This window comes from Numida meleagris, chromosome 1, assembly GCF_002078875.1.
Source record: "Numida meleagris isolate 19003 breed g44 Domestic line chromosome 1, NumMel1.0, whole genome shotgun sequence".
In the NCBI taxonomy this organism is placed as follows: domain Eukaryota; kingdom Metazoa; phylum Chordata; class Aves; order Galliformes; family Numididae; genus Numida; species Numida meleagris.
The window spans coordinates 66,997,883-67,021,110 of NC_034409.1; the positions used below are offsets into that span (position 1 = coordinate 66,997,883).

Below are 23,228 nucleotides of genomic sequence, written 5' to 3' on the forward strand. Positions count from 1 at the left end.
ACATCAGTTTTGGCTGTTGTTGTGAATTGAAAATAGTTTAATGTTTTGATACTGCTTTCTGAAATATAATTTTTTTTTTTCCCCTCATAATCCAAATTTCCAGATTGAACAATTTAAAATGTGGGTTAGCTCTTTTTATAACCACATTATTAGCAATTGAAAAATATCTCCTAAGCTTCCACAGTAACTTCAGTATTTAATGTTTCTGGACAAGCAGATCCATTTTTATGTTATAAAAAGTTCCACACAAGAAATTGGCGTGAAGGGAAAAATTTTCAAAACTCCCCACTTTCACTTAGGAATCTACATTTTATGTCTGTTTTAAAAATTTATCCAGTGCCTCACAACAGTTATAAAAAGCAGTTTTTATAAGGAGTCATTGACGCATCAAATGTAATAATGAATTATAGAGCTTTTGTTAATATGATGTGCATCAGAGGTTGCAGAATGGAGGATCCTCCTGTCTATGGAGGATTCTGTAAGAGATTAGTTAGTATTGCAGCCCTATAAATGACAATTGCCAATAAATGACATCTTTTTTGCTTGAAGAACAGGAGAGAGGAGGAGATATCTGCATTCGTGCCATTTAGATTTAGGGGCAAAAGATGTATGGTTAAAAGACAGAGAGGATTCTTCCACAGAGTTGCTCAGATGATCTGGAGGAGCCTGGGACTGGACAGCTTTTGTCAGGATGAAAGGGTGCCAGTGGAAAAGAAACAGAGAAGCTTGCATTGTTCAACTATCATTGAAGTGCTTGTTAGACAAGTACATGGAGATCCTCTGGTCACAAGAGCTTTCGATCTGGCACGCTTCTCTAGAACTATATATAGTTTCCCTTGGTCAGCTTGATACTGAAAAGTAGAATGCTCACTCTTGATATGGGAACATGAAGTTCTAACAGACATTTGTTATCGGTATGAATTGGTGAGACTAGAATTAGTCATGAAATTCTTCGGAGCTAAATGTGAAGTTCCAAAGTTTGTATAAACTCTTTTTACTCTTGGGTGATGCACAGCACATGAGGAAAACAAAAGTTAAAAATTTAATTCCCTTTGACCTTCAGTCACGTTATGTTGTGTCTACAACTTCTTTAACTTGAGTAAAAAATGTGCCAGAAGAGACATATTAGAGTGAGTTCTAGGCTAGATTTAAGGCTTTTCATGTGTGGGCTGAAATCTAACCATGCAGTGTCATTGGACCTTAGTGTCTGTGCTTTCACTTTAGTGAGAGTCAGAAACTGAATCCTAAAGGATTTCAGAATTTTTCAGAGACCACTTTTGGGGAAACAAAGTCTCTGAGAATTAAGAATTAAATTTCTTTATGTGTCCTAATGGAATATATGAAGTGTCACTCTTCCCATTACATTAGTAATGGGAAGCATGGAAATAATGAGATGAAACAGAAAACAGTTTCTGATGTTATTTCCTGAGAAGTTAGTGCCAAAGCTTCACAGAAGTTTTCAAGCTCTCTGGAGTTTTATGGGCTCCATTGGAGGGGGAGTTTTACAGACCAAACCCATTTTTATCGTAAAACCAAAGAATTAAAAGATTTAACAGCTTTTCAGTTTTGTTTCTACTACTTCATTTCATTAAATGGGAAATTCTTTATGATGAGAAAACTCCAACACAAGGAATTAGTTGTTTTTATACTCTCTCAGGTCTTTTCTACACACTCCAGCATTTCGTTTTTGTAGACTACCATCTTCTAATCTCAAGCAGCCTAGCTCAACAAATATGCATTTGTTTTCACACATCTAAGCTATCCAGCTTATAGCAATAGAGGTAGTTTAAAGTTAGGCACTTCTGTGAGTATAAAAGTGCACAGGACTCATTGTTGAAAACCAGAGCAAAATTCAGCTGTTTTTCTCATTTGAAATACAAATCAGACTTGCTCTGATTCAGTGAGGTTCTAGGTCAAAGTTGGGCCTATTGTTGGAATTGCAGTTTTCTTACAGGTCTAGTAAGTGTAATTTACCTTTTCTGCAAGCTTTGACTTAAGTCATAGCTAGAAATGTTAAAGAATAGGGGAGTTCCTGTGGGTCAAAGCCAGAGGAAATGTACCCATGAGACAGAACTTTCCAAAATTGTTATGTATCATGCTGCTGGGTGCCCCATAGTGACACCATGACTTCACAAGAGGATCCTGTAGGACAAAGTAAGACTTTTCAGCTTTCTGAAGCTCCTTGCTGGTGAGCATGTGAGGCAAAGAACATGAACAAAAATTGCATGAAAGGTAGGTGGATTCTTCACCTCCAAAAATAACATAAAAATAAAAATAACTACTTCAGCTGAATAAAGAGGCCGTGGCACATCCTATTAGCACTTCCTGGTAAGGAAGAAGGCAAAGGGAAATAAAAGTCTTCAAAACTATTATGGGAATCAGTTTGCTTTAGTTCAGCTCTTAGAATGTTTTCTTCTGCAACTCAGATGCTCTATTAACCACCAGTCCCTCCATTTCAATATTCTTCTTCTACCCGTACTTCCTCATTTATGCATTCTTTTCAGGGAGGCTTGGCACAAGGGAAGCAGCTCGAATGCAGTCAGTCCTTAGTTCGCCTTCAAGGCACAAATGTCACAATCTTTCGTCTCTACCCAAAATGGAAGAGAGGAGCTGTGGCTCTCTGAGCCTATGAAAGTGAGCTGTGTTGAAAGTTGCTTATGATGGATTAAGAGTTTGTCAGTCTCTGTCTCCTGTGCCTTTTTCCAGGGCCTTTGACTAGATAATACAGCTCAGTTCAAAAGAGCAAATTAAGCTTTTGGATGATCTGAGCGGATGTCATTGAGCTTCTGTACACATCGGAATGAAGGAACAATGTTAATTTATACTTTCAAGGACAACAGATACGATTGCATGGTTCTTTGGGCTCAGAAATATTTGTGTCACTGGGAAAACAGTAGAAAGAATATATTTTGCATTTCAGTATTTGATACTGTCATTAACAAATGAATATATCCATGGAAGACCTTTAGGAAGTACACGGGCAAAAATATCCAAGGGAATTTTTTTCAACTTATTTTTGTTATTTTGTTTATTCTTTGTCTCCTGCCCCAAACTATACTTTGGTAACATGGCTCTAGTGCTTTTGGTAGCTGATTAACATCTTTCTTCTACCTCTAACGAGAGACTTCAGTACTGCAGAACTCTTATCACAGCTTCTCACAAGGAATTTTCTAGAGCAGGATGAGTGCTGTGCTCAACGTGTACTGCAAAATTCTTATTGCTTGACTTTATTTTTGTAAAAGAGGGGAGAAAATTCATGGAGGAATCTTATAATCGTCGGACTCTAAGGACCTGATGCTATATCTACATGCTAGTGAACAAAATCATGCTATCAAAATAAGAAATGCAGTTGACATTATCTTTCTACCATGAGCTCCGCTCATGACTTCAGAAGAAAGAGTTTTCAGATCTGAAGTAAATCAGTTATCAGTCCTAAAGGAGGCGTAGAGTTTTCTTAATTCCCTGTTGACTACAACAACTTAAAATACAAACAGAATGTGTATAAATAAAATTGGAGAAATAGTTGCTTAGGAGATGTGTATAAAATAGTGAAATGCCTTAATTATAGCTCAGCAATCTGAAATATATAGAACCTTATTTACAGTAATTCCGCTAGCAGTGTTTGCTTATTAACTACTCTAGTCACTTAATGGATAACAATGAATGATTATATACAATACCAGTCAAGTGAAGCAATGTAATATGAAATAAGTATTTTGTCAAATGGCCACTCACAGAATTTTGCTGTCTTAAATGGGAAAATACACTTACTGAAATCAGGTGCTCAGAGTTAGTTGCCAAAAATCTGGATATATCAAATAATAAGCTCTTGGGAAACATATTTATGATAAACAAATAGGCAGTAGGGAGTTTTTTCCTACAAGAATATAATGTCTGTGCCAGTTTGCTGATTTCAGGCTTCTAATATGGAAATGCTGTACTGGGATAGAAGTCTCCATGTGGAACCCTCATACGAACACTTCATCTTCATTATGGAATAGTCAGCTTGTGATAAAGGGACTGCAGTTTACAAAACAAATGCCTATTCTTAAGTTACACAGCCTAGTTGTTTGTTGGTCTTCTGGATTGCCACTGCCCATCTGACTATATGCTCCTTACTAAATATGCTGTCAGAAGTGTGTTCTTACTTTAAAGAAATGCTTTTATCTTTATTTTAACAAAAAAAGTTATCTTGACATAAGAATATGTAATAGCAGTGGCAGTAAGAATAACATTCTGCTGATGCACAGCACACTACAACTAGGAATAAATTGTTGGCTAATTATTATTTCTTAATATACAAATATTAATTACTTCCATTGAAGGGAACACTGTTCATCTGCAAAGTTTCATCCAACAAGCTTTTTCCAGAAGATGTTATCCAGTTTCCTCTCCAATATGCATTCCTTATAGTCACTCTATTTCAATTACTGTCACATGGTGTGAACATGATATATATGAATATGTAGGCCACTTGGGCAGTTTTCCAGTTAAAAAAAAAATCTTCATTTGTAAAGAGCAGGCAATCTTAAACACACAATTTACAATGATATTTTATCACAGAAACTAATAGATTTCACTAGCCTCTGATAGGAAGTGTCTATTGATAAGTTCTTACAGTTACATCCTGTGGAAGGATTGTCTTCTTGTTTAGGCACAGAACAAAGGAGCCATGAGGTGTAGGCTCTAATCAAGAGTTTCCTACAGCCTTCCTGTGACCACGAATAGCCAGCTGATGTTCTGGGTGCTGATTCTTACCTTGTTAGCATTTGACTAGCATTAGCATTGATAGAATTAAAAAATACTTTTCAGAGAATAGAATATGAATTTATTAGCATTCTTAGAGTGCCATAGAACTGTTACTGTTTTTCCTATAAAAGCTCCTATAAATACAAATATAGCTTTACTTTACCTAAAATGATTGTCCTACCCATAGGAATTTATTTCTAACAAAACTCAGAGACGCCACAAATTCTACCTGCATTTCTGACTTCATCCACTGTTTTACCAGCAAAGCAGGCTTTATTGGAATGTACTGCAGTGATGATAAAAGTCTTTATTAGTCTAAATAGAGACTTAAAATTAATTCAGTTTTTCAGTGACCTGGACCCCAGCCTTGTTTCTGAATGCCAGGGATCCCCAGCTGGTCATGGAAGTTCCAAATTAAAAAAAGAACTAGCGCATTCAGCCTGGCATGGGCAGAGCGATCCTGTTGACTACAGTGGGATTATTCTCAGGAATAAGGACTCTGGGCCTGGAACCAGAGAGATCAGCTACCAGAATCATATTTTATGGAGACTTGTGGTTACTGATTCTAAAAGTAATGTTTTTCTAATATGAGAGAGATGGTAGTTACAAGGCTGTGTTTGTAACTTGCATGCAATAAGCGTATAAATGAAGTCTTGTTCCGTTTGTGAATGCTTTTCAGTTTTTCTAATGAGAACTTGTTTTTCTTAACATTTCTTTCTAAGGAAGTCTCAGATTTTCTAAGGCTAGAGAGACTACTGGATTGTCTAGTCTGACTAAACAAGATGTAGAATATTATTGAGCATAGTCAGTTCTTTGTTTAAAGTTTATCTTCCAGAAATACATCTGATTTTGACTGAAGCATCAAGAGACAGAATCCACCATTTCTCTAGGCAGTTCTGCCAAATATTAACAACAACCCCTGGCTAAAAGGAACACATTACTTATCTATTAATTTGCAGAGTCTTAACTTTCAAATATTTATTGTTCTTTCATGATTCATGATTTGCTTACCTCTATTCCTTCCCTAGATTAACTGCCGAGCACAATTTAGGATGGAAGCTTTCAAAAGAAGTTAACTGGTTATTGTGGCCACAGAAAAGAACAATTTAGCTTTTCAACATTTAGTACATCTTTAATCCCTATCTGATCCACAGATTTTGGGCAAATTCATCCAGCTTGCTATTTTTTACCTGGTGAATAAAGGAAACACTAGTTCAGGGAAGGTCCTCTACCAGTAAGAGTCTTTCTTTATCAGACCTGTGCACACCTCAGCACTGGCAGCCAGAGTAATTTCTTAAAGGGAGTGGATGTGGTGAAGATATACAATAGGTAGAACAATAATAATTATCCAACTCTATTCAGAATTCTAAAGATTTAAAAATAAAAACAAGACAAAACAAGTGCATCTCAAGATCTCAAGTTACATTGTCATAAGGTGAAAATAGCCCATTGTGAAAATTGTCAACATCAAGCACTGAACTGAGTAAAATTTACTTTACAGTGTTTTTTGGGGGGTTACGTTTTAAGGGAGCTTAGTAAGGTTGTGTTTATGTATCATCTGTGTTTTCTGAAAATCTCCTAGTCGGTGCAAATAAATGACATTTAAAGCTTTTGCCAAAGTTTTGAATGTACAAATTAGTGTGTTCCTTTGAAATGTGTTGGACTGAGAATCTTTGAAGGAAACTCAGACACAGAAAAGATGAAAATTAGGCACTTGTACCTTTCAGATATATAATGAAGAGAGAGATGAATAACTTTTTTTTTTAATAGATCCAGAAAGAATTGCTACTGACCATTGCTGAGGGCAGCTTTAATTCTGATTTCTATAGTTATCCTTTTTCTACATTGTTTCTACTTTTAAAAATCTGTCTTACAGTAGGATGTGTCAAATGTTTAAGTGAATTCTTTTCTTCTAATTCCTTATGACCTTTCTTAATTTAAAAAAAAAAATCGCAACAAAACTGAACAGATCCAAAATTAATTCTTTCTGCCATAATCAAACACTTTGCATGCCTTATTTAAGCACAAAATTTTAGGTAAGGAAAATTAAATTAATGGATTCTGAATGAGAGAATCTGAATTTATACCATTTTTTTCCCTGAGATTATGCAAAAATCAAAGCCATCAGGGCTGTGAAGTCAAAACAGGGCCATTCATGTGTATATTTTTAATGATAGGTCTTAGAATGACACAGAAATTGAAGTACTGGATCAGTCAACAGTTCAGATATTTAAGCACAGTGGTTTGTAAATTCATCACTGTGGTAACTCCACTGAGGAATTTATATCAGAAACAAACTCATTGCAGTAACCGATTTGGTTTCCAGTATCACCTGTCTCTCAGTCTCTCTCTCTCTCTCCCTTTTTTAATATCAGTTCTTAATCTCTAGTGTTTACTAATAAAAATATTTTAATAAGAGATAATACAGTAAACTAAATGTCTATAGGTGCTTGAATCAACTATCTCTGCCTGTGTAATTGCTAACACTTTGTTCAACCCTTTTTAAAATTGCTATTAAATCTCATTCTCATTTTCTGTATTAATAGAACAAGAATTCATTTTTAGTGTAACCTCAAAGCAGTAATGAGCATTGTTAACATGTAACAACAATGCCCAAGGGGAAAGTTTTCAAAGCCAATCTAACCTTAAGGCTTTTGCTATTGATGTGCTACAGAGTCATCAAGCCAAGGGCTGTTAGAGCTAGTCCATTTGGAGAGTTCAGCTGAATATTTCTGTTTAATATATTGGAAGAATTATAAATTGTTTTGGTGGTGACCTAGGGAGAATGGGAAATTTTTGTTTAATAGCTTAAGAGCAGAGAGGCAATATTATAAAAATAGCTGTACCTCCTGCTCATTGTAAAGTGTATCATATCATGCTTTTGTTCTGATGATTTTGTTTCCATACAGATTTTCATAAGAGGTTAATGAGAAAACATTAACAAGGCATGCAATATTGCACATGGGCAGGGGAGTCGAAACATAGTTATGTGGTTATAAGCAAACAATAGATGTTACTTTTTAATTGCTTTTCAGAAACCCAGTTCTGCTTCCTTGAAGACATATTATCTATCTTACTAAAAGCAGAATATTATCCTTATTTATGTATAGTAAGAAAAAAAACACAAGTTGTCTAAAGCTATAGTGCTTCATTGATGTCAGCTAGTTTCAGCTAAACACCTCAGTTACAGTAAACCAGTCAATAGCCTACAGTTCGGAAGTATGAGTTGTAGTGGAGCAGAGTGACCTCCTTGAATGCTAGAATTTGAGACTGGGTCTTTAGGTTAGCTGTAGGTTGTGTAAGTGGTTTGAGGAGATCCTATTTGATGTACACATTGAGAGGTTCAAGAATGGTGTTACAGGAGTGATATGCAATAACTTTGTTTCACTTTTTGCAATCTTGGTTTTATTACTATAAAAATAGAATACATTTTAGATGATGGTTAGATATTTTAAGAGAGACCGATTCAAACACCCTGTTGGAATGCTGATGCTGAGGTAGAAATGCTCTTTTATTTGAGTTTGATTTGTTTGCGAAATGAATGCACAGATTCTTGTCACTTAGCTGTCTTGATTCACAGCACTTGGTCACACCAGTGCACTTTCCTTGGGTATAAATTAAAGGTCATCATGTCGTATAACAGCTAACTATTAACAGAGAAGTTCAATAATGTCAAAGCTCAAAAATATTGACAGTTTAAGAAATGTACTGCAAGTTATATGTTTCTGTCTTTTTTTTTTTAATGGTTGGAGCGATCCTATTTGTTAAGTAGAAATCAGACCATTGCAATTTCATAAGACAGATGTTTTTCACTTCAGAGCTGGGCCTGATGTTGCTTTTCAGTAGAATAGTTGCTTTGTGTACTAGGAAAGGACTTCATAAGAGGTTACTCTAACAAGAGACCTCTTATAAGATTTTACTTTATGTTTATTTTTAATTCTCCAAATCAATTAAATAGAGGTGAGATGTTGAACCTGATAGCAGGAGGACTAAGTTTGTAAAAAGCATGAATGAAGGCTTTATAGGTTTTCTTCCACCCCTCTTTCCAGATTACTCCACTCAACTCTCTTGTAAGAAAGGCTCTCTTGAGGTATATTCCCTTAACTGAGTATACGAAATGATTTGAATTTCCACATATTCCACTTATCTCCTAAAAAGATGGTTTTTCTCCTGGGCTGTTGCATAGGGAAATCCATCCCCCATCCCTATTCAGTCATCATCTTGTTTGCAAACATTGTCTAAAAGGTGATTGATGACTGGAAGGAGGAGCAACACATTTCTCAGTGACCACTGGACTGGTGTTAGATTGTACAGATTCTTACTGAATCTTACTGTGCTATGCATGTAATTCATGTGACTTAGCACTAATTATTCATTCTTTGGACCTCATCTGAAGTCTGAAAGCTACTTGAGGTAGGTATTTCCTTTACTCTTTGAAAATTCTTCCCCAGAGGCTTACAGAAATTTTTGGGAGACTGTTCTCAATAGACAAGTCCCTGTATGTCCTATGAATGTTAGTTCATGACCTCAAAGTGTCCAAACTAATGTTGCTGGTTTTACTTTTGCTTCCGTGCTAGACTTACTGTCTGATATCTAATTTATAGATTCTCAACAAACTCGAACCTTTCCTGCTCAATAGTCATGCTACTTTCTTTTATCTTTTTTTTTTTTTCCAGAGTTGCCTCCATTTGTTTTGTCAATTCATGAATAGGGAGCAAAAGAAAGGCAAAATCTTGATCTACTCTGTCATGACCAGAGTCTGATTATATCGAGTTATTCCCTAGCCATGCACCCTATTTCTTAAACAACTGTTGCCCTTCTGATATATTAATTTGTACATATCGCTGGCTTGATTTTCCTTGAACTGCCTGCTGCAGATCTCCTCTGGTTCACACAAACCCTTGCTCCTTTCTCCCTGTTGGATTTATTCGTCTTTTGAAAGAATGAATGGATATGAACTTCCACTGATAAATACATGCATTTGAATTTGTGACTGATTTGTGGCTGGATTGTTTTTGATGACTTTTATCTGTAGTTGATTTGCATCTATTTGGCTCTGGCTGGCTGAGGGTAACACATGGAATAAATGAATACATAAATTCAAGGAAGAGGCAGGGAGAGAACAGAAGAATGAATGGGTGATAGGGAAGGAGAGTGAGACTAAACAGAAAGAGATGGATAAATGGTGATTAAGAAGTACAGAAAAATAAGGAACAAGCAGCGATCAAAGTAGAAGAAGAGACTAAAAGGATTCAAAACTGAAAGGAGTAGAAAGTCTGAAAAGAATAGGACTAGTGAAAAAGAATGAAGTAAGAACTTGGTGCCTGATTACACTTACAGGAGTAGAAACAGGATCCTCTTAAATACGTGAAAGGGTTAAGATTGTTTACCAGTGAAGAGGAGAGTTTGTACAGGAAACCATGGAACAAAGTCCAGAGTTGAGATGATGTACATGCATTACTCATTTGTTCTCCACTGAGTTGTCCTAGCCTCAGAACAGTAAATCTTCCTCATTTGATCAAGTTAAGTCTCTGCTACAGGACCTACATACTCTGAACTATGTGGAATATTCCCATTAAGCCTATTACACTGAATCTTCGTTCTCCTCTTTCAAATTTGCTGGGATTGGTTAGCATTCCATTCTGACCTTCGTTCTTTTATCTTCTTATTCAATTAATTAAAAAACAACAGCAAAACAACTAAGCAACACAAACAAGACTATCTTAGCCTAGCCATATTGAAGATCCTATGTTTTTTTATGTCCACTTCCATGTTTCTGCATGTTATCTCTTGTCACATTGCATCTCAGAAGCTCTGTTAGCACCTGCAGGCAGAGTGCACCGCTGCTCAGTGTTACACATTACACGTGTACTGTACAGCACAAATAATACATCGCGTGAATCTCTGAAACTGAGTCTGAGAACTGAAAGTCTTTGTTATTACGTTACCTGCTCTCTCAGGCATCCAACTTCTATTTCATGTGAATTTCTCACTATTCCAAAGCATCAACAATTGCTGCCCACTGTATTCTATTTTCTCCACTTTTTATTGAGAAATCTATGGAGCTTCCAGCCACTGCCAGTTTGCCTCTGTTGTCTCTCTGCTTTTGACCTCTGTCTGAGAAACTCTTAGTGTAGTGCTTAACTATAAACAGGTGACTGTGTTTGTAATTATTCACATGCTAATAATAAAATATGTGGTTAAAGTACCTCCCTGGTTTGGTTTTAAGGGAGTAAAACATTACCACTCTGTTTTCCATCTCTCACCAAAAGAATTCTTAATCTTGACTGGAGCTTCCAATTGCTAATGGACAGCACATTACCAACAATATATATTTATATTGTCTGTACTGGTGCTCCAGGACTCATCTGGGTGTGGACTTTCACAATAAATGCAGAACGAAATTTTGTCATTCCCAGCCCCAAACACCTTACAGCTTACACATACAAGACAAACACAGAAAGGTAAAGAAATGTAAAATGGTACCGCAGAGTCTGACATATCTAACATCGTGTGAGTTTCACAGTGCTCAATGCATATTATTGTTGGAGATGCTGTTCCAGCTGAGGCCTCTTAGGAAAGGAAGGATTGCCCAGTGGCTTGGGCAAGGCATGAAGATTAGCTTTTGTTACTTGTTTTGAATCCCTGGACACACATGGAAGCTGGGACATGTCTCATGGTGACGTCTGTCATTCATCCCCTGAGGAATGAATCACAAAAGCTGAGACAACAATTCTTGATTTGAAATATGCCAGTGTGCTAAATAAAAAAAATACTCATCAGAAAGAAAAGATAAAACCTACAGTAGGAGAAGTTTTTGGAAAATTATTTATTGATGATTTTTTCCTCTCTCTCTGTCTCTTTGTGTGTGTGTGTGTGTTTTTTTTTGGTTTTACAGCAGTTGTATGCTGCCCAACTTGCTGCAATGCAAGTGTCTCCAGGAGGCAAGATACCTGGCATATCCCAGGGTAACCTTGGTGCTGCCGTATCGCCTACCAGCATCCACACAGACAAGAGCACAAACAGCCCTCCACCCAAAAGCAAGGTACTGTACCAGGCCCTGTGGCATAGCATTCCTGACAGTATTGACACCTGCATGTATATTTTGTTTAAAAGTTATCTGTGTGTCTCTCAGCTTTGTTTTCATGATGCCTATGTGAAAAAAGAGAGTATTCTTAGTGAGTTCCCTTGCAGTGCCCTAGCTATCACAGTGTGATTTCCTCCATCTTCAGTAATGGGTAGTGGGCAGGGTGACAGGCCTCCTGTGCCAGCACACAACTGCCATTTCCTTTCAGGGCTCTAAACTGCAGTCAGATCAGCAATCTGGAAATCAGTAGGGCATCTCAAAGGTAGCCAGATCCTGTCCTGGGGCCCGCTGGGAGTTTATGGAAGAATAAGTCTCTGAGGCAATGTATGTTGTGTTGCAGACCAGGCTGAGATCTGCTTATGCAGCAAAAGGATCTGATGAATAGTTTTAACCATGGCTGGGCAATCAGGTCTGCACTCATTTAAGAGGTCGAGTTAGCAGCTTGCAGTCACAATTGTATAACACTGACAGCACTCGGCCAGTTATAGCTATAAAAAAAACACTACGTCCAAGGGAAGACATGCTCAGTGTACACATCAGCCAAGCAAAAGTAACCAGTCAAAACTGAATGGCACTTCTTAGTTGTTGCAAAATAGTTAGGAAGAATTTAGGTAAGGAATGCCGGGAAGAAGCAGTACCATTTGGGTGACAGCAAGAGCTTGATAAAATTTGTCCTTTCTATTTTTTTAGTGTCCTCTAGCATGCTGTCCATGTCCTTTATCATGTCAGAAAAGATTCCTTCAATTGACAATAGTGTCTTCTTTTTACCCTAACAGTAAAGTAGCCCAGATTAAAAATAACCAGACAAATGCATAATACCATTGTCAGCTCAGTGAGTCCAAGGATAAAATAGATGGTGTGGAACCAGGGGCTGTTGTGTTTACAAATCAATCTTTAGGTCTATGTTTTTTCTTTTTCTCCTCAGTAGAGATTTTCTGGATTCTTGAAGTTTATTCTTGGCTCAGTCTCTTCTTTTATATTCTGTAGAGCTAGGATCACAAAGCCGTGCAGTGCCTGGTGGTACTTTCTTTCCTGAACGTTGTGCCTATGGTTTACAAGAGATTTTTGTGCGTTTTACGAGGAGTTTTTGTGTGTGGCTAGTGGCTTGCTAGACCCACTATACTTAACATCCCCATGCTGATTTTGGATCTCGTGTGCACTCAGAACATCTGGTTAGATCTAAGGGGACACAGTATTTATTTTGTGTCAATTGTGGAATTTTAAAGCCTTCTGTATCTACTGGTAATGTCAAGCACAACCATCTTGCTGGCAGCTGTCAAGATCAGCTCTGTTATCTCTTGTGTTTTATTGCTTTCTCATAGTCCTAGGTGTTCTAGTGCCTTTGGCTTGCAGTCTTGTAGGACACAAACAAAACTTACTTGCAAATTGCAGAAAAAAAAAAAGAGTGGGCCACAAGGAAAGGAAGGGGGCTCCAAAAGGCTGTAAAATTGTGCAGCATGAGCCCTGTGATGCATGCTGTTTTCAATCTGCTGTGTGCCAGTTGGAGGCTCAGAGAGAGAGGGAGAGAAAGAGAAAGGATAATGCTGAGAAATGATAGAGTGGCTGTGACCTCCAAGCTCAGCCTGGAAATCCAAGACATTGATTTCACTTAGCATTCCTGCTGAGAAATCCGGCGGAGTTCAGTTGTAATAAAAGAACAAGATTCTGTTCTAATGGTAATGGCGTATGACAGACATACCACTTTGTCTGTCCTCAGCACCAGAGAGAGGAGAATTGGAGAAAGGTCACCTGACCCGCCTGTGGTGTTGTGAGAATGCTATACTGAGCTTTGAACTCCAGCCTAGAAGGACAATTATTTATAATACTAAATGATAAAGGAACCTTTATAAAGCCTACAATAATTAGAATAAAGCTTATACAATAGTGCCATGGCCTGGCTCAGAAAACACACTGGCAAATCCCTCATAGTGGCAGAAACTGAAACTTATATGTTGAAACTAAACACCTCTGTGTCTTTGTGGGTCTTCCTTGGCTTTTGCAGAGCGTGTTTGTGTTTAACATTTTCAAAAACATGTTTGCTATTATTTTTTTATTAATATTTTTTTAATCTGTTGCCAGGGCATATCTGTCTGAGTTTAACAGCCCTTTTTTTTTTATTAACCCCAGCATCAACTTGGTTCACAAAGTAAGTTCGTGGTGTTCTTTCTTGCTGTTACAGCATGTCAGACCTCCACAATGAACAGTTAATGTCTTAGACAAGCTCTCAATAGATGCTGTTTGCTGACTCTTTATTTTCAGCCCACAGTTTACACTGGCGCAGCATTGGAAATACACTCAAGTGTTTGGAGACAAGGAGACAGCCTTACCTGAGATTGTGTCAAGATCCTGGCAAACATCTAGGTCACTCTGAAAAGCTGTGTTTTTTCCCTCTTGTATAGTGTTAAAGTTAGTATGCTGCTCTTTGCAAGGATTCTTGAAAGTCGGCTTCAGCAGCAGATGGAACAACTGCTGGCTCTAGAAATGCTGAGAAGCATCAGAGGGAGTTTGCCAAGGATCATCCTTTAAATCTAGTAAGACTTGAACACATCCCTGAAACTCCTTTAAGACCTTGGCAACTCCCATTTTGGCAAACCTTTTATCAGCGGCCCTCACCAGTGTTTGAACACTCTGCTGGGCAGGCTAACCTGGCGTCTTCTGTTCTCTCACCCGCCTTTCGACAGATGTGACCTGGAACAGTCAAATTCACTTCCTAGGTTTCTGTATTGTAACTTTTAGGAAGCCATAAAGCAGAGATGCCATTATGCTGTGCTGTACACATTCTGTCAAGTTTTGGTTAGGAAACTGAGCTGGTGTCGTACATTCTTCCAAGAAGAAATCTCTGTGCCAGAAAAATTGATTTAAGAAACAGAGCTGTGGAGCCTGTCCAAAAGAAAATGCGTGTGTCTTGCGGAAATGGATTTTAACACAGCTTCTTCTTGAGCAGTTTTAAAAACAGCCGGTATGCTAATCATACCATTCAAATTTACCAAGGCCTCCTCCACAACCCATTTGAAAAGCAACTATCTTTTATGTTTGCCAAATTGTGCTGGATTTCCAAAGTCTGTCTTAAGCACTTTTTGCCTTTGATCCTGTAAATGCTTGCATGCTGCTCAGCTTGGGTGTTCAAGGTGGTTGCATGCTCCCAAATAAGGAGGAGAGGATGGACAAAGGTGAAGATAATGACTAGGCAGGATAACTTAACCAACCCATCTTGTGATTATCATCAAACCTCTTGCTTGAACAGAGCTACCCAGGGTGGGAGGTAGGGAGGCACTGTCATAGCAAATATGTTTATCTGAGCAGTGACCCTTACCATGGTACCAGGATCCTCACCTAATAGGTGCCATCTTCACTGAATTCAGGTGAGGTACATCATGCTCTTGAATAAGTGCAGCAACATCACTCTCACTTGTAAATAGCCAGGGCTCTGTTCAGTCCTGCTTGTTTTTTATGTTGCAGGTATAAATATAGCATCTAGTGTCTGTGTGATGTACTATCCTAGCCCTTTCCATGTAACCTTTCAAGTACAGTAATTTTGGAGTGAATTTTCAGTGTAGCTCATAAATGTAGCTAAATGATTCCCAGTATTTCATAGAGCACAGTGCATTGTCTGTAGCATCTGCAGAAAAAAAGGAGCACTTCAGTGTGAAATGCGACAGGAGAGAATTCCTGGGCAAATTTCTTTTAACCTTGTTATGACCTCAACCCTAACCTTACTCACAGTTGTGTCTCCATCAATGGCAACAGCACATGGATTGTCCAAATCAATTTTTTTGTTCTTTTCAAATACTTCTGGCAGTGATGTTACTATTTGCTCAGCAGTAGCACCTGGGAGTTGTGACAAGGAAAAGAAACGTGTTTCAGACAAGCCAGAAACAGCACTAAGCAGTTGGATATGCACAATCAGATTCTCCTCAGCTGCAATATCCAGACAAATATCAGTATGAATAATTAATTGAAGATGGTTTATTCTCATATTATATGATCCCTCTGATCACCTAAGTAAACACTGGATTGAAAATTTTTCATGTCACCTATAGTCAGCAATAGAATCTCATTTGAAGGACTTGGAGCTTGCCCCTCTACCACAGGACAGATTGGCTCTAAAATGGCCAGAGATTCTCTAGGGGAAGTTCTTGCAATTTGAGGAATATCTTCTGACATTTTCCGCCACATGCATCAGCTGTTTCTTGCATCCTTCTTATAGTATAGGAAGGACAGAAAGGGACAAACAGTGTCTTTGCTCAGTTCTCACCAGTCAAGGCAAGCCTGGATACGAAACTTCAGCTGAGTCACTGCTGATTTGATTACCAACTATAGGTCACTCTGGAAGTCATGCCTCCTATTTTGCTTCTGCGGAAACTACAACAGATACAAAGAGCACATTAACACTATTTGATAGAGCAAAACAGTGTGAAAAATACTGTTTTTCAACGTAGTCACCACCATTAGCTATGCATTTTCGCCAGTGATGAACAAGAGTCTGCATGCCATGCTTGTAAAAATCTGCATGGCCATCCAGAATGTGGCTTGTGTTTCATGTTGTTGTCGCCACTTCTGAAACACATCACCCAGTATCCGTTGTTTGGTTCCCATAAACATTCAGCAAGCACTGATGAATGTCAATGGGTGCCATTTTTTTCTGCATGAAGGAATTCAGTGCCACACTTTTGCTTCATATGTACTTCCATGTCACACGCCATTTTGTCAAACTACCCCTCTGCTGCCATCTGTCACACGGCAACAAAATGTAGCGGAACATTGATGGGAAGGTTCAACCTATAGTGCCATTCCACCAACATCCACCTCTGACAAAATAGGAGGCAGTACTTTCAGAAAAGCCATCATCTGTTCAATACCAGGGACAAAATAAAGAATAGGAGACTTTGGATATGGGAATTTTAATTCAGATACACCACAGGCTGTGTTATTAGGAAAAAATAAGTAAGCTATGGGGAGCTGTTTGGGGATTTTCCTGTCCCAGTCAAAACTAGGGGTGAAACTGTGCTTTCCAGTTTGAGTATGAAAGCTCTCTTGACTCAGGATAAAAATACTTTTTTTTTTTTTTTTGAATCTGAGGGGAGGGAAAAGCAAAACAGCCATAAAACTGCCTAGTAATAAAAACACTCATCAGGATGATATTTCAGATTCTACTTCAAACAAATTGTTGACTTGAACTTCATTTTAGCTGACTACCCTAAGCAGCCCTGTCAGTTGAGTATATTTCTCTCTTTCGTATGATAGCACAGAATGTGAAAATTTGTCCTCGGGAGATGTTGGGGAAAAGAATTAGGCTCCATTATGTACATAGTTGCATCAGCTTGCTTGACACATCGAGCTATGACTACTGCAGAAGTCTAGCTGATAAGTAGGCATACAGATTTCTTGTATCCTCACATTTCCCAGTCTTGATCACATTGTTTTTCATGATTGAGCATGTGCAGGAAAATATTTAACTTCAGCTCTAGAAATAATAGCTTTGTTGCTGTTCAAATGCAGAAGGATATCTGTGTTTCCTCTTTGTAACACTTCCCTGTATTTAATATTACCAAATATTTTTGGAAATGTGAACTAAATGTTCTGCCCAGCACGGTGAAATATGTCAGCTGTAAAGAGGACAGCTGTGTCTTTATAAAGAAGACTGATCATTGCTGTGTACAGGTGATGAAATGGTGTCACTGCTTGTGTTAAATGAGGCTAAACTCTTTTTCTTGTCTGCAAAGGGATAGAGAACTAAGAAGGACCTGTCTGAAACTTACCCTGGCAATTACTGTCCTCTTTATTGGTTGAAGAGCTCAGTAGCTGCTGAATGCCTATCTAAGCAGCAGGAAATTAAGGCATTTTTACTTTCAGTAAAGGAAGTATTGGAGAATTTTTGAGTGAAGAACAAAGTTCTCATTAAAGTTTGTAAGATGCATCGTTCCCGCTACAACATGGAGGCTGTGTCAACAAAAGGTTTATCTTGCAGATTTGCAAGACTCTTGTGTTTTTGAGAATTCCTGGTCTGCACGTAATTCTTTATATGCTATTGATTAAAAATAAAAACATCCTTGTAAGTGAATCTGTTAAGCTTTTCAGCACAAGAATAGCAGTTAGCACTAGAATATTATGTGTCACTACACTCAAAACATTATTCTGTGCTTGTATTTCTCAGTCCTCTTGTCAGTCCATCAAACAGGTTAGAAGTAGCTGTAAGATAATTAAGGAAAAGGTTATAGTGTGGATGCAGTGATGTATAGGGAGCTGGAAACCGAGACCTCATCTGCCTTATCTGTGTTATGCTACTTGTTGCTGTGCTACTTCTTTAGCATCAGTGTCCATTCTTAATGGAGAGCTTGTAGCTAAGTATCTCTTTACCTGGAAGCCTTTTTCCTTTGCTGTCCATGCTTTTAGTCCCATAAAAACAAAATGTAGAATTGATGACAGAATCTTTGAGACTATTATCTTCTTTGCTCTCCTTCCTGTATATGACATTCAGGCATAGAAACAATGACTTTAAACCATTTGCCAGAGCACAATGAAGTGATGTGTGTTAATGGAACTTCTTAAGATGCTCTTCTAAAATAGTGAGTGTGTTCTGAACAATAAAAACAGCGTTAATAGTGGTATCTAAAAAGCAGCAGCAGCAACAGTAGAGACTTGCACAGCATTCTCCCTGCCTTCCACACCCCCTACTTCCCTAAAAATAAATTAAATACACGGAGGGGCTTCTAGGATGCTTTTTCAGATTAACTCTCCACAGCTATATTTCCTGATACTGTGTCTCTCTGGCAGGAGCCTGTCTCTCAAGCCGAGTTGTCAACGAATCAGCCCTTGTCGGGCTCAGTTGGTGTTTTTTGTAATGAAAACTCAGAAGAAAACATAACAAAGAGAAAAGCGGTTGGGGGGGGGGGAGAAACACCCTCTGAAATCTGTGCTCAGAAAACAAAGGCAAGTTACATGAATGAAGCGATACCACAGCATTTCTGAAAGAGATCTTTAGAAATCAAATGGAGAGGAACAGAGATATAAAGTGAAGTCCTAATGACAAATGTGCAATGTGTGCTTCTTACTAATTCATTACTGTTCCTTGCTGCTAATGCCTTGTTTTACTTGCTGTGAATAAGTAAACTATCCACTTTTTCCCAGGGTGGAATGTTGGGAGTGTAGGGCAGGTAAATTTTTTTCTTTTTTGGTTAAATAGTCCACAACAGTGGCTTAATGCTGAAGACTTAAGTATTGCACCATGCACCGTTACTTTCAATCCAATTCAGCTTCAGAATCCTTCAGCGTTCAGGAGTGCTGGGACCTGAGATTTGGTTCCATCTCTTTGTCTTATTCTGGTACTTAGATAGCATCATCTTCTGCCAAAGCTGTATGACACTCCTGCCCATCCAAGAGCAAAACACTTGAGTGAGAAAGAGCAGTATTTTGTGGGACTGGGGGGCTCCCAAATAAAAGTTGTCAAACGTTTGAAATTTTTTAATGCCACCAACTTAGCTGTTGCGTTGATGATGCCAGTTGGCCATGCCATCTTAAGAATAGCAGAAAAAAGTGTTTAAGGAGAGTGTGGGATCTGGAGCTGCACAATGAAAAAGAGAAAAGTTAGATTTTTCTGGCTGCGGTGTTTCTGTTGATCATCCTCACCTTTTGGCAGCTGGAAAGTACTTAGAATGGGTTATTCCTGCTGTGGAAGGGGAACTAACCTTGAAGCAAAATATGTGAAGTTCATCTTGGGAGGTAGCATTCATTATTAACTCAAATTCTAATACGATCAGTCTAGCAGCTTCCAGAAGCCTCTTGCTTTGTCTGCAGAAGAGTCCTTTGCTTCCATGTTACATACTAAATTTGAAATTAATTCCTCTTTACACATTCAGGCAGAATGCAATTCAAGCTAGGCATTAAAGAAATACATTTTCTGATACTCCTACACCCACTGTTGAAAGATTACCATAGCTCTACAGCTATTTTTTTTTTAAGATGAAACATGTTAATCTGTAATCCCTGATAGCAGTGGATAGTTGAATAGAAGCAACATTAGCAGCAGAATAGAGGAGTCCATTTTATTTTCAGATTCAATGAGACAGTTTCTTATGGGTTAGTATTAGCTCTAAAGTGTTATGAAGTGCCTGGCAAATATTTCATTGAAGCTTCTGAGAACAACATGTTTGTTCTACAAAGTACATTTTGACTTGTTTAGTGTAAAATGAAATGGTGGGGAATAGGGTTTCAGAGAAACTGTGTGCAAATCGGCAATTCAGAATGTACTCATTTCTCAGAGCAGTGTAACTACATGTTGTGATTTTATAACGGGTAGTTTCCTTGAAGTCCTAGCTCCTGGAGTTGTGTGAATAAAAAGCTTCAGGCTAGCATGGGTGAAACTTCATGTACCTCAGAGGCTTCAAAAGTAGGTACCAAATAAAATGTTATCAATGAGTTATTATATATGAGTTATTATTTAAATCAAGTGGCATTCGTTTGCAGTCCAAAGTCATAGAAGACTTCATGCTGGCAATTCTACTAAGTCATAACCATTTCTCAGCAAAACTACACTTTCTACCATAGTATCTCCTGGTAAAAATGTTTTAGTAGTATCCAGAGAGAACATCTGAGAACATCCAAGGAACATTAGAGGCAGGCAAACTGAGGCAATAAATATTTTGGTTTTTGAGGTAATTTGATATGAGCTAATATATGAAAACAGTTACAATATTTTGATCTCGATCGTGTGCTTCTATTCATTAGCAATGCCAAATGACAAATTCAAATGTGTACTTCTACTACTAATGAACGAGTTTAGTTTCTGTTCATTTCATTTCAGTTGCAACATTTTCCCTGTTGCTTTCAAAGGAAAGATAAGCTAATGCCATGACTGGCATCTCTGGAAAAAAATATTATTAAGAAAAATAGTCTTTGATAAAAGATTGCTCAATATCTTGACATGCTGAGTGTATGAGAAAAAGACCTTGTCACTTATGGGACTGCTGCAGAGAAGGCCTTCCAATTTCCAATCATGATGCTACAGGAAGAATATACCTTGTAGTGTTTCATTAAGTTATTAGTACTTTCTTAAACTTTTTTAGAGTGGATGTGCCTGCACCTGCTAGTAGATTTAAAATAAGGGGCCATTTCTAAGAGTTAAGTGTGTACGGAGATGTAAGACATGGATTTGTATGGGATTTCAGCTGACATGCCAGGCAGTGACATGTCACGTCATGGATCAGCCACATCGTGTTACAGGATTTCAGGCTAACAGAACACAACAGGAGTTACGCAGTGACAAACACAACTCAATGTGACATATCCACAGGAAAACTGGCACAAAAAGCTTCTTAAAGTTGAGTTTCAGGGGTACATTTATTCCTCCAAAATGCTCCAGAGAAAACTATGAGGCACTGTAGCAGAAAAGGGAGGCATATAGTGGCAGGATTACTAAAGTCATTTTAATTCAGTGTCCAATTAGGAAGAAAACATACATATATGTAACTACTCTGGAGAGTTTTTTTTTTATGTAAGATTCTTCTGAATTTCTTTCTTTTCAAAGGTAGCTCTCTCAGGGCTGCAGTCATTCCAGGTCAGTGATTATTTTTATCCCAAACTATGCTAAGAGCTGTGCAGTCTTCAGGTTACCACTGTAAGTTAATATATTTTGAATTTAGCTCTTGGTTGCCTCAGTAAATTTTGAACCCTTCCAGTCTAAACTCTCTTGTTTTTTACTGCTTTGCTTGTGGATCGAAATGACCCCTTTTGTGCCTGTTTCTAATAGTCTGAGTCATCTTCAAAATAACCTTTCCCTTTCTGGATACTCTTATTCTAATGTCTGGTGAAAACAGAGTCAGCAATTAAAACTCTGGGATGAATTAATTCATCTCTGTTTGCTTATTATTCAGTATAAATGTGTAGATAGCCTATGCTTTCAGTGTTCTCTGTAAAAGGCACAGACGTAATTTGGGGTCAGGGAAATGCAACACATACATTTGGCTGAGAAATGCATGTCAAGTAGTGTTTCATTTGTGATATCAGAAGCTAAAATGGTGTCACATGACTGTTTGACCACTACATTTTACATCTGGATTTACAGTTCTTAATTTCACAGCCTCAGTAATAATTTCTCTACACAAAATGAGTCCTTCCAGTGAACTGCAACTCATAAGCAGGATGATGTGGTGTTGTAATACCCAGGAGATTCACCAGTGTACCAAACAAGTAAAGTTTATTGGGGCTGGCTTGTGAAAAAAGATGACAACCACAACATTTTGGCTAGACTAAGTGAGAAAATTGCACAGACATTCAGAGGCCTATAGACCAGAACAAACTGAACAGACACTTTTTCTTCTGTGTTCATTGCAAAATGAGCAAAATGTTCTAAGAGTGCCAGAAACCTGGTTTTGTTTGTGAAGTCTCTCAGTACTTAGACTCTGGCTGGAGATGCAGAATACCTCTCTCTGGGCATCCTCTGGTGTCTGTTAAAATGTGGGTAAGCATAGGAGGCTTCTCCTGACATGAGAGGTTTAGAGCATATCCCACTGTATCTTCACACAGATGATGTGGGACCTTTGACGGCTTCATTCCATCATCAAACCTGGAGAAGACTGGCTGGTGCTCTCAAGATATCTGTAGAGATTAAGACTTCCCAACATGCATGCGTGCATACTGATCTTGTGTACACTCACACACGTGCACACACTCACCAAATTTTGAGACTAAAAATAATCGCAAAGTTGGAAAACTGTCAAGGGCTGTACAGACATGACATCTAGAATTTCAAGCAGATGCAGGATGTCTTGCTACAGCTTTTTCTGCACTATTGTTCTTCACCACTGAAAGATTACAGTCTAGTGCTGGGTAGAAGTATTCCCATGATAATATCGTTTGGGACTCACTTTGCAAATTGCTCTGGGCTCAAACAGAAGAAAATAAGGCTATATAAGTATATGTTGTTACTAACGAAGCAATGAAATTGTACTTACTAAGTTTGTTATTGTTTTGTCTTGAACATAATTAACTAGTGATATACGCTTTGACTCAGTGCTCTTAGGATTGGTGCCCAGAATAATTCAGAAAACATAGCAGCTTTAGTACTGGACAAAAAAGAGCGGGGGGAAGGTCTTTTTTTTCCCTCCCATTCTTTCCTCTGGATAAGATATAAAAACTGCCCAGAGCTGGCCCTGTTCAGAAATAGCGAATCAGCCTCTTGGAATTTTTTTTGAAGATGTCAGCTTCCCTCTTGTACACTTCTGTGAAGACAAAGAATGTCTTAACGTCTGTATTGAAGTTATCATTAAAATAAAAAGAGATCTGTAGACATCAGCTATAAATCATCTAGAAATAGCTTGTGGGTAACCTTTGACACAATTGAACCTACTTGAAATGAGCTAGGGCTAGATTCATTGCCTTTAGTGAAGCCAGTAGG

At 38.1% G+C, this 23,228-nt stretch overlaps 1 protein-coding gene across 15 annotated transcripts in view; it reads left to right on the forward strand.

Annotated features, from left to right (window-relative positions):
• Positions 1 to 23,228, forward strand: part of SOX5 (SRY-box 5) — a 459,770-nt gene that overhangs the window by 388,746 nt on the left and 47,796 nt on the right. For all 15 annotated transcript variants that reach the window (XM_021391451.1, XM_021391458.1, XM_021391488.1 and 12 more), the window contains one exon: positions 11,648 to 11,794. In XM_021391451.1, coding sequence (XP_021247126.1) covers positions 11,648 to 11,794 — 147 coding nt within the window. The remainder of the gene's footprint in view (positions 1 to 11,647; positions 11,795 to 23,228) is intronic.